Source organism: Simochromis diagramma, unplaced genomic scaffold, assembly GCF_900408965.1.
Source record: "Simochromis diagramma unplaced genomic scaffold, fSimDia1.1 OVJJ01000585.1, whole genome shotgun sequence".
In the NCBI taxonomy this organism is placed as follows: domain Eukaryota; kingdom Metazoa; phylum Chordata; class Actinopteri; order Cichliformes; family Cichlidae; genus Simochromis; species Simochromis diagramma.
In genome coordinates this window covers 3569700-3582601 of record NW_024387398.1, presented here as the reverse complement: position 1 = coordinate 3582601, position 12902 = coordinate 3569700, and the positions used below count along the sequence as shown (strand labels likewise).

The following is a 12902-nucleotide window of genomic DNA, read 5'->3' as shown; positions in this document are numbered from 1 at the left end:
CCGCTGTTTGTTTTAAGACAGCAAAAAAATCTTCACTAACGTATATTAAAATGTGTAGATGAACTGTTTGTTTTTTTGTTTTTTTTCTTCAAATATTAAACTTTATTAAGAAACAGTATACAGAACATGTATACAATCAGAACAAAATTAACATATGCCAGGGGGTGTAATACAAAGAATTACAAACATTCAAATAATTTGTAATTACTACAAATAGTAATAGTTTTCATAGCCTTTTTGTTAAGTGATCCACTAATCAATTTTATGTAACATAAAACATCATTATAGTAATGTTTAAAATTAGGTTTTTTGTTACTGTATTTGCATTTGTGAAAATAAAATTTAGCTAAGATAACTAACAAGTTTATTATAAAGTAAACATCTTCTTTTTTTTGCCTTTGAAAGAAACAAAATACATACAAAAACATACAATACATTTTCCCATTTCACAGTAAAGTCTTTATAGAGATGTCCAGCAATGAATCTACTGAAGTCTTTCCAAAATGTTCCAGCGTATGAACAGATCCAGAAGAGGTGTTGCACAGTCTCAGGATAGCTTCCACAAAATCCACAGTTCACATTTATGTCCCTTTTGAACTTTGTCATGTAATGATTAGCAGGATAAAATTTATGCAGTATTTTAAATGAGACTTCCTTCACTTTATTCGTTACCAGATACTTGTTAGGAATTGTCCATACTCTTTTCCAGTTAATGTCACTGACAAAGAAATTCCAATAAGAGACCACATGTGGGATATAAACGCAGACTACTTTAGGCCCGGAAGTAGGATTCGTCGCGTCATCACTGAACAACCGGATGTTGACAAAGAGAGGAAGTGACGTAAGATTTGCGCATGCGGGGTACCGATCGGGTTTCCAGTATGGATTGGGTAGTGACACCAACAGTTTCCAACAATGGCGGTAGCTAGTTAGTTTTAATATTACTGTTATTATTCTTTCTGGGTCACAAAATAAACATTTAACATATTTTCAGGCGAGAATGTAGCTGTGTAAACCTCAAACTTTTGCACAGTTTATCAAGACACCACATATTTTCAAAAGCGCTCCGACGTTTTTGGAGACATCTGTTACACACTAGCTCGATAGCTAGCCGGGGGCAAGGCTAACTAGAGCCGCTGAGAACACCGGACTCCCGGCAAATCGTTTTCAAACCCACCGCCGTCTTTCGCTACTCAGGTTAAACATATATGAGTCACTTAGATAACTTCAAAATGTTATTGTTTGGCTTTTTTTTTAGTATTTTATTTGTTCCTGAGTAAATCGGTTTGGCTGAGATTAAAGTTAGTTTTTACACAGCTGAATAAACTTCAAGCAGACAGCTGATTATCAGAAGTGTGAGATGCTGGAGAATATACTCCGGTGTCCTGTTATATTTTAGATAGCAAGGAGTTTATTAAACTTCACCGAAACAATCTGCAAAATTCATTAAAATTTAATAAACTCTCATCTTGTCTTTATTTTTAGTTAGCACCTTAAACACTTAAAGCTGTAAGCTAATGATCGTTATATAAGAGCAGATGCATGCTGGTGCAATAAGCTGTACGTTTTACGTCCAATGGATGCATGATCTGATTAGTCAACTAATCGCAAAAATAATCGGTTACTAGTCGACTATCAAAATAATCGTTTGTGGCAGCCCTAGCTGAAAGCAGCCGTCCTGTTTTACATTGGAGCAATACCTGTAGCAAACAGGGGTGAGTCTAAAGGGGGGCGTTGGGTGTACTAGACCATGTATTATCTAGAGGTGGGAATCACCATACATCCCACGATACGATATTATTGCAATTTTTTAAAAATATTTTGCGATATTCAGATTCTGTACATAAAAGAAACTTTATCAATATTCATTTTATCTAATATCAAAGTCTCGCACTCAGTCTTTCTCTCATTTCAGTCAGTTTTATTGCTGACAAACTGAACGGTTTGTATTACAGTCTAGTCCAACTTAACTGAATGCAACCATCTGGTACAATTATAGCTATTCTAAACTATGCAATTTGTGAAAACTATGCAGCCCCTTCAGCAACTGAAGAATTTGAAAGTAAATTAAAACAAAATATAATTTTACATTAAATAAAAAAAAGTTTTAAACTTAATTAAAATAAAACGTGTTTATTGCTGCCAAAAAAAAGGTAAACACATTTGGACTTGAAGGAATGTCAGGATTCTTGCTCAGAAAAAGTGGCTGATCAACATGCTCTGACTTCAGAGCATGTTCCATTCCACAAAAACTTTTTTGTAACAAAATATCGATTTCTGCTGTCCCTGTATCGATACATTATTAGCAAACAAAATATCACGATACTACACAGTATCGATTTTTTTTCCCCACCCCTAGTATTATCACAAGTATTTCTTATCTGATTACTCGATTAATTGATGCATTAATCAATAGATTATCCATCAATGGCTGCACCTCCCTGAACCTGTTTCTTCCTGTTAAAAAGGGAGTTTCTCCTTCCCACTGTCGCCAAAGCGCTTGCTCATAGGGGGTCATATGATTGTTGGGTTTTTCTCTGTATGTATTATTGTAGGGTCTACCTTACAATATAAAGCTCCTTGTGGTGACTGTTGTTGTGATTTAGTGCTGTATAAGTAAAATGGAATGGAAGAGATTACTCTATTACTAAAATAATCAATAGCTGCATTGTAGTGCAGCTGCAATGTGTATACATGCAGTTGAGTGAATGAAAGGTTATAATTTTAAAACCTAGGAAAATCTAGGATTGTGTGTTCCATGTATGAAAGACTTGTCTGTCTACTTAATTACTGTCTTAATGAAAGCACAGGTGTGGTCAGAACTGTGAACAGTAACTCCAGCTGGGTGGATGTAGTAAATTCATAAATATCAAGGTGTTCAGCAGCAGTGAACAGCCTGCTTAGGATGGAGGACACACACTTGCTTGGACCTCTGACACGAGTGATAAATTATTGAGTGGTAGCCTATTTAAGTTTGAATGTGGAGTTATTTAAGGAGGATCTGTTGGCCTAGTTGGACAGCAGAGGAGATGTATAATAGCTGTGGAGAGATATATAGTATGAACACACAAAGATCTACGGATTTTTCAATAACGTCTTATGAATACACAGCTACATTCTTGATTTATTTACTTTGACTAAGATCTAGATCACACTGCCCACTCACTGCAGGAACATTAGGCCAGAGGGCTGTTCTCCAGTGGTACTGCTGGAAGTAAACAGTGCAGTCTTGCAAGCAAGAATGAGCAATAAAGCACTGAGAGGAGATTCAGTTGAACAGTTTGGACCTTTACACTTCCAGCACCTTAAAAAAGTCCACTTCACAGTTCAGCTTCCACTCTGCAGTGGATAAATCTGAAAATGAGAAAGAACTGCTTCTCGTCTTTGTTCTCTTTAGTCTCATACCGCTCTGAGCGTACAAATGACCCCTTGGAAACCGCAAATGTAGGCCACAGTTTGAGATCGGTAATGCCCATCCCAATCAGTTGTTCTGTGATTGTTCTGTGTTCTTGGCCCACAGACAGTTTGACAGCCAAGCTAGTGATGTCAGTGCAGCTTGTTCCTTGTTCTCCATCCTGAAACTCTGGATTAGACTGCTAAATAAGGGCCAATGTCGTGACCTTTTGTTCTAGAGTGTTCTCTCCCATCGTTTCACCCACCCGACCACACACACACACACCACACAGAGGCGCACTTGTCTATCATCACTGGGACTTGATGTCTAAAAGCACTGCATCTTCTGTTTTTAAACATTAATTTGATAAGTTAGCCCGATTAAAGATTTCCACAGCCCTAAATGGGGGTGGGGCGGGGGGTTATAACTGTTTAACCAACCCAATGAATGACCAAGCAAGGTCATCTTGACAGGGGGATTTAACCTCTCTTATCCTCTAATATTGTTACATCACCTCAAATGCTTTCTGATAACTTACTCAGCACATTGTTGACCATATTCATAACTCCATTTATACCATTTGAATGAACACATCTAGCCCAGGGGGAAGTTATACAATCAAGATTCATTGTTCATGATGTCAACCGCTAATGTGGATACACAGGGGCTTTTGTATTTAAAGCTTATCCACACCAATTTTTCCATGTCAATGACCAGCAGCCTGGATAGAATATGCTTCTGTTAAATCTTTAATCCCAGTTCATGTTCATTGAATTCAATATTAATTTTTCGTGCAAAGAATTTTTCATGAGTTTTGCATAATTTTAATGTTTAACCCGTCTTTCTGTGATTTCCTGCTGTGTGTGTTTGTATCTGTTTGTGCCAATCACATAATCTGAAATTATTTTACACTCAAAATATTCTGATTTGGATTATAACATCAGGAAGGTGTTTACTAAATGACAGTTTCTATATTTATTGTTTCAGCTCTCTGGTTGATAATTATGTGTATGTCCGGGTCAGCGGAGAACGTTTTAATGAAAAGCAGCTGAAAGAAGCAAGCAAGGAAAGTTGCGTTCTTATATATAAATGTCTAAGATAAGAGATGAATTTTCTGCATTCATATATAAACATCCAAAATTGGAGTTTTAATAAATCAAAACAATATTTCCCGATGGTAGCATGGTTTCCATCCATTCTCTTCCACGTATCCAATTCAGGGTCGCTTCTAGAAAAGTCCAAGTATGATTGTGATGTGATGTGAAGGCAGAAATGAACAGAGTCCTCTCTTAACATCACCATGAGCTGAGCTGCTGCTTATTTTTCCAGCTCCTGTGAAACATTAGCATCACTTGTATTTTTTATGTGTTAATAGCAAAGGATGGTCAGGAGATTAATAATTGTCTGTCAGGCTTCCATATAATTTAATCAGTATTTCACACACCTACACGTAAAGATAAGCTGAGCTACGGGGTGATAATTAACTGCATGCTGGGATAAAGGATATTTTCACTTCTCAATTGAAGCTCTGTCATAAAAACTGAGACTGAAGCTGTTTAAAAGTCTACGTTCTGCACTTGGTCTCACTTAGACACACACACGCTCTCTTACTTCAGGGAATCTTGTGAGTCATCCTCCTAGGTCTGCACATGTGACGATGCAAGAATTTCCCAACAGCCAATCAGGGCTTTTTTTTAACAGAGGTGTTTCCATAGTGACAGTACAGTGACAGCAGCAGATGCTGAGAAGACCAAAGGAGAGAGGCACAGGAAAGGGCAAACAGGGTGATGTTGTTTCCTCATGACAGTGAATCTGGTTTAACCTTTTAGTCCACGTTCCTTTCTGGGTTTTTGTAGTTGAGGTCAAACTTGTGTCTAATGCAATGTGAGCATAAGGTGTAGCCTGAAGACATAGCTGATGATTTTACACAGGAAAAAATATCTGTTTATAAAAGTCATGTTTTACTAAATCAACAAAAGAAATCCTTGAGCTGGAGCATAAAGTACAGCTTGTTCACATGCTGTCACCTACCAGAATGATGATGAGTTATTTCTGTCAACATATTTATTCCCCCTCCCACCTTCTCTCCTACATCCATCTCCTTCCCGTCTCCCTTTCTTTCTTTTTACTGGCAGATTCATTATCACTCTTCTTCTTTCCCTTCGGCTCGCTCGCTTGACCTTTTCCTCATCGTATTCACACCTTCTTACATGATCTTCGCCTTAAAACCGGAGCTGCGGCAAAAGAAACTCAATAGTTTGTTGTCGAGTTTAGGTTGCACTAGAAACACGCAGCATCAGCTCGTCTTTTTCCATCACCCTGTTTCCTTCTCTGTAAAAGCTTTGAATATGTGGCTCGTGCAGGCCAATCAAAGGATTTTCCTGCACCTACAATAGGACATGTGCTCTCTGTGAGTCAAAGGAAAAACAAGACGGTGATTTTTCCTTCTGGTGTGTGTGTTGTGTGTTCAGTTTTTCACAGAGTTTGTGTGATATGGTTGAGTTAACATCCAGAAACCTCCGCAATTAAATAAAATGTCTTCTGGTGGTTATTTTTCTATATTAATAATCAATTTTTGACCCATTTCTGTGACCTTTCTGTATTTGCAGAGTACACAGACCCACACGTATCATACATGTCAACTATGTGCTCAGTGTGTTTACAGCTGTGGATGCAGTCTGACATTTAAAAAAAGGTTGAGTAACTGCCATTTAAAAGCAAAATGCATTCACTTGTTAATTTTTAATTTATTTTTATTTTATATCAAACAGCAAAGCTCCACGTGCTGCATACCCGGTGGTCTGGTTTCTCCTTATTACAGTCTTGGAATGTGACTATCATGCATCGGGACATTGCTACGTCAACGAGAAAATGATACATCCTCAAGCCCGAATTTAAACCCTCGTTCCCGTCCTTCTCCCTCCTTCTCGTTTCTCTTGTCCACTCATCGCCCCCTCCATCTGTCCGTCAAAGAAATGTTTTTTCCCTCCCTCCTGAAGACTACATCTGTGCTGTCAATGTGTTACTCATTAGCGTCGTCTATATTTGGATATCTAATTGAACAAACTGTAACATCTTGGTTCTGCCTTGCAAACACAGAGTATATACAGCTTTATATGAAATGATTTTATCTCTGCAATCACTGGAAGTCCCTGAAAAATAAAAATATAGGATATGTTCACATGTTATTCTTATAACTGTAAACCTAACAGTGAAGTTGGCCGTCTTCATTGGACTCCATCGTGAGGCTGGTTAATGTCAGCGTGTATATTTCCACTCAGCATGAGATACAGATAAATAAAGTTCACGTTACTACCCGAAATCTTTATTGCAAAATAAACATGCATCGCAATACCCTTTAAGAAACCGCTTTGGTAAACATTTCCGGATTATGCTACACCCGCAGTACAGGTGGACTGTGGTTACCTGTGCTGTAACCTTTGTTGTTCCGTAATGTAATCCTGTTTTTAAATCTAATTGTTTTAGTGCTTGTAGTGCTCCTCATTTACATCCTTTTATATTTCTGTCTGCAGATCACAGAGCTGTTGGATGATGAGAAGTGTGAGGCAGAATGTGAAGAGCTGCCTCAGGACGGGGAGGACGGCCCTGCCTCCGACTCACCGCAACGCACGCACACCGATGACAACCCCGCAGTCAGGTGCGGTCACACATCTCTTTCTTTGTTATTAGATCACATGATGTGTCAGAGTCATATTAGGCAGAGGACATGACATGTGATAAAGGGCATGACATGTCTTGGATTAAAAACCAATACGTTCCAGTTCTGTGTTATTTTTCGACAGCCCTTCAGGCCAACTAGCAATGTGGTCACTTTATCAGCTGCTCGTCTCAGTCTGATTAAGAGAGATTTTGTTTGGTCTGTAATGGACTCTCAGTGTAGGAACAATAGCTCATTCACTCATCGAGTCATTTCATTTTATGATGCCCTAGAAACAGTGATTTTTAAAAAGACAAACAAATATTTTAATCCCAAGGCGCACCAGTTGCAGTTGCAATGTATTTAGGTCAGTGTATGCTTCTGAAGTTAACTGGATGATATCTTGTTTGTGCTGTGGTCCCATTTTAGCCCACTGTGAACATATTTAACTGTGTTATAGTATAAAAGGTCAGCAATGACAGCAGGGATCAAGTTGGAGTATGAGTGTGTGTATCTTTGGTATTAGCAGTTAATTTTTTGTTTGTGGTTCAATACAAAATGTTTTCCGTGACTGTGTTTATATTTATGTGAGCTTTATTAGAGGAAGATTTAAGGTTGCAGCTATTGTACCACAGTGCACAGACTGCCAGTGAAAACAAAGGGGGGATTACATGCAGTAAATTCTTTAAATTAAACAATGCACATCAGATGGTTTTGATCCTGAAGTCACATGGGATTGATTTTAGTTGGTATTAAATCTCGGTTAGCCGTGGCTAGCCTGCAGCCATCATCCCTTTGACCTCGACTAACCTCTTGTGTGGTCTGGGGGGGATTACTGTGGTATTTGTAGACCATGGAGCATCCAGGGTACACCCCGCAGAGCCATTTCAATAATGCACAGATTTAGAGATTGGTTTTTTTTTCTTTTTTAATTCCTAGTCCTATTTAGTCCTCTTGAGTCTGATTATGTGAAAAGAAATATTTATTTTTGTGTTTTCAGAGTTGACGTTTTCATAGGCTTGTTAAATTAAATGCATAAATGTTTAGAATTTGAGCATGAAGGATGGTACTGGTTATGATTGGATGGGTTTGTTTTTTGTTTTCTACGATTATAACTACCACGTTTTTGGAAGCAAGCTGGAAACACTTACAGTCGAGTCTATTAATTTAACCCGCGTGCTTGATCCAGAGCCAGTCCTGACCTCTCTGGGGCCTTAGCAAAGTTCTGCCAAAGGATCTTCCTGACAGATCCATGAGCCATTTTAACTATTTATCATTGCCACATAATTACACCAGTGATCCCACTACAAACCTAACTCCCTAAACCATTTAAGGATAAGCACTGCTAGATAGAACACAACGAGATGTGGACGATAAACAGTATCGTTTCTATAGAACTACATGAAGTTTTAACATCAGATTTGGAGACTTGTCTAATTTTCTGTTAAAATACACAGAAATGTTTTTGTTGAAAATCAGGTTGGGCTGGTTTTTTGTCCTCAAACCTTTTTTGAGTTGAGCTTGCTGTTCCATATATGTATATGCCATATGCTTTGACAAGGCTCCAAAAAGGTAAGTTCCCATCTAGTGATTCAGCGTTAACAGTGGCTCAGTTGTTTGTCTAGACTTGACAGACAGGGAAGGCTGTCCTCTGTGGCTGTTGCTGTGCCCTCTTAATAGACTCTGACAGCCAACACACACACACCTTAGATTCCGACAGCCTCTACTCATTTCAGATCTATATATATATTCCCTGGAATTTCTCTTCTGATCTCTCTTCTTACCCCATCACTACTTCCCTCCCTCTCTGCCCTTGCTTATGTTCTCTCTCCATGTGTGGAAAGTATTTTTCATGGGATCACTGAAATATCCTGGCAGCATGAGAAGCATCACCCTTAGAAAGCACGTCTATGGCTAAAGGCGGGAGGAGGGCGATGGATTAATGGAGGGAATGGAGATTCAGGCAGCTAAAAGCGCCACAGTGAGATAAGAACTGGAAAATGTCCCTACTTGTGAACGATTTATTGATTTTCAATCTAAGTGATAATGCAATACTAGACCTCAGGAGGAAAAATGTCAGCCTGACAGTAGATTTTAAAAACATTAGCAAACGTTTGTCTTCAATTTTACCTTTGAAGACAAGTTGGCCTCAATTTTTTACTTTTTAGAGCGTCGTACCAGTCTAGCGTGACTGACCTGTGTAGCTCTTCGTGAAGCAGATTACATCTGTGTACATAAAAATCACGCATGAGATTATTTTGTGTGACTGTGGAAATGATTCGTATATCTCACTGGGACACCATACCAGGCTGGAGAGCCTTGTTCTGTCCATTTGTGCCAACAATTTTCATGTGCACGCACACATATATGTCTGACCTCGTCCCTTCTGGGTCACCTGCACTGGCTTTGACCAAACTGTCAATGGTCACAACAATTTGGATATTAATAATCATGAAACTGATCTGTGTTGGTCTGTCCTAGTTTTGGGCAATGTGCAAAGGAACTGTTTGTATGTTTGGGAAACCTGCAGTGAGCTGAGACTGAAGAAGTCACTTGGATGAGTGATGAAATGTTTCTCTAACTGAAGACCCATCGTTCAGATGAACAGAATCAGCTTTTGGGGATTTCCTTACCTGGATGATTGAGCATGCATCGAGACAAACAGTCGCTTACTTTTTTACCTGTGTGAATTGGATCTTGAAAGCTTGGTTGTGTATTCTGTATCGTTTTATGCCATATTGCACTCGTCCAAAATGATCTCCAAACTGACCGCTGGAGTCCTTACCAGGTGTAATTCATAGCCACTGTTTTGGATTAACAGGCACAAATTGTACCACAGTCCCCTTACAATTCTTCCCTCGAGTTTGCACAGTGTAAAAGGGCCTTTAAACTGTCTGCACATGAGGAACAGAAAGGAGACAGAAACCATGGTTAGTTTTACATCCTCATCCAAAGCTGAAAGCTTGTGATAGCACGATCTATCACAAATGCTGAAAGAATCCCATCATGTATAAAAAGGAGAGAAAATGTCCCAATTCAAACCACCCTGTCTTGTTTTTCAAAAGCGAAAAAAATAATTGCCGGATTTTTGTGTTCAAATCCAACACATAATTAGCTCTGCTTCCCAGGGCTTTGCTGCTTCCTGGTACAAATTGATAAGGTAAACCTGTTCTGGGCTGTCTCTGCTCTGCAGTCTGCTTCCAGAAATTTTATAAATAACAACCCTTCAGTAAGTATTGACATGTGTTGATGCTGTTCTCCGTTGGGTTTTCCTTACTTGCACCCTGCCCATGCTTAAGGTAACCATTACTCGAATATGTTGGCTATAAGATCTCTGCGTGACCTGCACATGGACTGTATATAGGTCAGTACAGGGGTATCAGCTTTTTGTTTTTGGCGTTTCAACCTACTTAATGGATAGGTCATGTTTGCTTTATTTTCAAAAGCTGACACCAAAAGAAAAAAGGTAGATATGCACACAGACCAAGTTGTTTTTAGATTCTTTTCTTTCTTTAGCATTTTTAAATTGTGATGTATGTTTCTATAGCAAAAGGAGTGTAATGCACACAGGAAGTGATGGATCAGTACATAATCAAAACATTTAAAAGGATACACAGAACTAGTCAACACTGTCATAGTGTGTTTTCTTCAGCACGAGAGGATTACTGTAACAAAGAGGTCTGGAACATGGAGGGGGCTGGATCAGCAGGTCAAGGCAGTGGAAAAGTAATAGGAGATATAAAAAAAAATGTACAACGCAATCAAATAGAGCTAAACAAAACTGTCATTGCAGTTAATTTAATGACAGAAAGCTGTTGCACAGCTGTTGTCAGCTCCACTCTCCATGCATCTATTTCACTGTGACACTCATGGAACAGAGATTAGAGTGAGCTGGAAACGATAACACAAGCCTTCAGCTTGAAACACCTAAAGGAGAAAACACACAGCCACAGCAGCACTGCAACATGGCATATGATGTGCATCAAGTGACACGAACAACGGCCAAGTGTGACTCGGACCACGTTAAACAACCTGTCTGTGAGGGACAACAAAATCCCATCTGGATCCACCATTTGAACTTTGATTTCTTAGTTGTAGAGCCAGTCTGCAGAGCCACACCTTACCAAGTTTATAAGTGTAGGTGAAGGGTTATTGCAGTTGTGTGAAATGTCACGCACATCATTGTGTGACTAGTCACAGCAGGGTTTCTAATTATACATAGAAAACATTAGAAGCTGCTGTTTTGACACATGCCATTCAGCAGCGGTGTGTTTCTGGCTTTAATTATATGTTTCTATATCACTGCATTAAGTTGATGGGACTGGTTTCTTATGGCTTGGTGAATTGTTGTCAGTACAACCCAGTGAACCCATTAATAATGTTCAAACAGGTCTCCTGGTCCTTTCGCCCTTTATTTCTAGACTGTGGCCTTGGCACTAGCTTCGGGCACAGTGTGTAAAATGATATACCAGCTGACCCAGATTGTACCGCTCATTGACGTGCTATCAGTGCTCATCCACAGTTCGGGGACAGCTGTTCTATCTTTCCAAAGAGTGCTCACGTTTCTAAATCACAATAGATAAAACAGTTATTCTGATTGGCTCTGAAGCCTCTTTGTCAACATGCTGCCCCTGTTGTGTCTGTATGTTATAAATAGAAGATAAAGTTTTAGTTTAGGCGTCACCAAAGTCAGCGGTAATACCAGGCAGGCTGAAAGTCAAAGTAGTGTTAATGATTCATGAAGAACGCTTCATAACATTTACACATTCTCCTCGTCTGTTTCTTCCCCTGAGAGATTCCTGGAACGGTGTGTGTAGACAGGTGTATCCCACATGGAAATAACAGAATCTAAAGTTGGATCCTTTAGGAAGTTTGGAACTAGCAGGATTTGTACACCACTGAGCGGATTTGGTGTATTGCACATTTCTTATCTATGATGGTCATGAAAAAGTTTTTTAAATTTTTGTAGTCTGTCAATAATCTGCAAGTCCATGGTCTTCAAATTGACGGCGGTTAGAGTTATATATAATAATACCCAGTCGTCAAGTTTAAAGTGAAGTTTTTAAAGAATTTATCCAAACTGTAATCATTGAAGTTGTGCTAACTAATTGAAGGATCAGTTGAATCATAAGCACAGAACACAAAGTGTCAATGCAGATCTAATATGTCGAAACTGTTAAAAGTTTCTTCCTTTTAAAAAAAATCATACAGAAAACAAAAATTTGGATCAAATTTCTCCTAGTTGCTGTATGTGAGGGTTAAATTTTGCTTGTGCAACTGTAAAATCATCAACTTTTAACTTTCACTGTTCTTTATGGAAACTTCCAGAAGCTTCACCTTACAGTTTGTCCAGAACAGAAGAACAGAGGCACCCTGTCTGATATAAACACACTGTGTTCATAGTCACACTGAAGCGCCCAAATGGAAAATGCTTATTTTTTAAGTGTAGTTACTTTTGTAGGTGCGTTTTGCTTAAACAGACAAAATCAGTATTTGGTTTTCTTTTTTGTAAAATATGTACCTAGTCTTGTATTTAGTATTTAGTATTTAGTATTGCCTTTTACCCAGCAGCTGTTTGCTCAGGATGATTCATGATTTTTGTCTTTCTGCTGAGGTCATGCTTAGTGAGCGCTGTGCCTCTAAATCTCAGGGGCTATAATGGTTTTAGTCTATTGTTTTCCTTCTCCGCTCTTACTACGAGACTCGAAAGCTCTCTAAAACTTCAATATACATCTTTTAAAAAAGCTTAATAACTTAATATATACAACCATGGTAATTATAGATAACAAAAATATTAACAAAATAAGGAAAAAACACATTTTAGTTAACTGAACTGAAAAATAGACTAAA

General features: G+C 38.6%; 1 protein-coding gene across 5 annotated transcripts in view; it reads left to right on the top strand.

Moving 5' to 3' along the window:
• Positions 1-12902, top strand: part of fam13b (family with sequence similarity 13 member B) — a 66802-nt gene that overhangs the window by 30960 nt on the left and 22940 nt on the right. For all 5 annotated transcript variants that reach the window (XM_040010423.1, XM_040010424.1, XM_040010425.1 and 2 more), the window contains exon 7: positions 6928-7052. In XM_040010423.1, coding sequence (XP_039866357.1) covers positions 6928-7052 — 125 coding nt within the window. The remainder of the gene's footprint in view (positions 1-6927; positions 7053-12902) is intronic.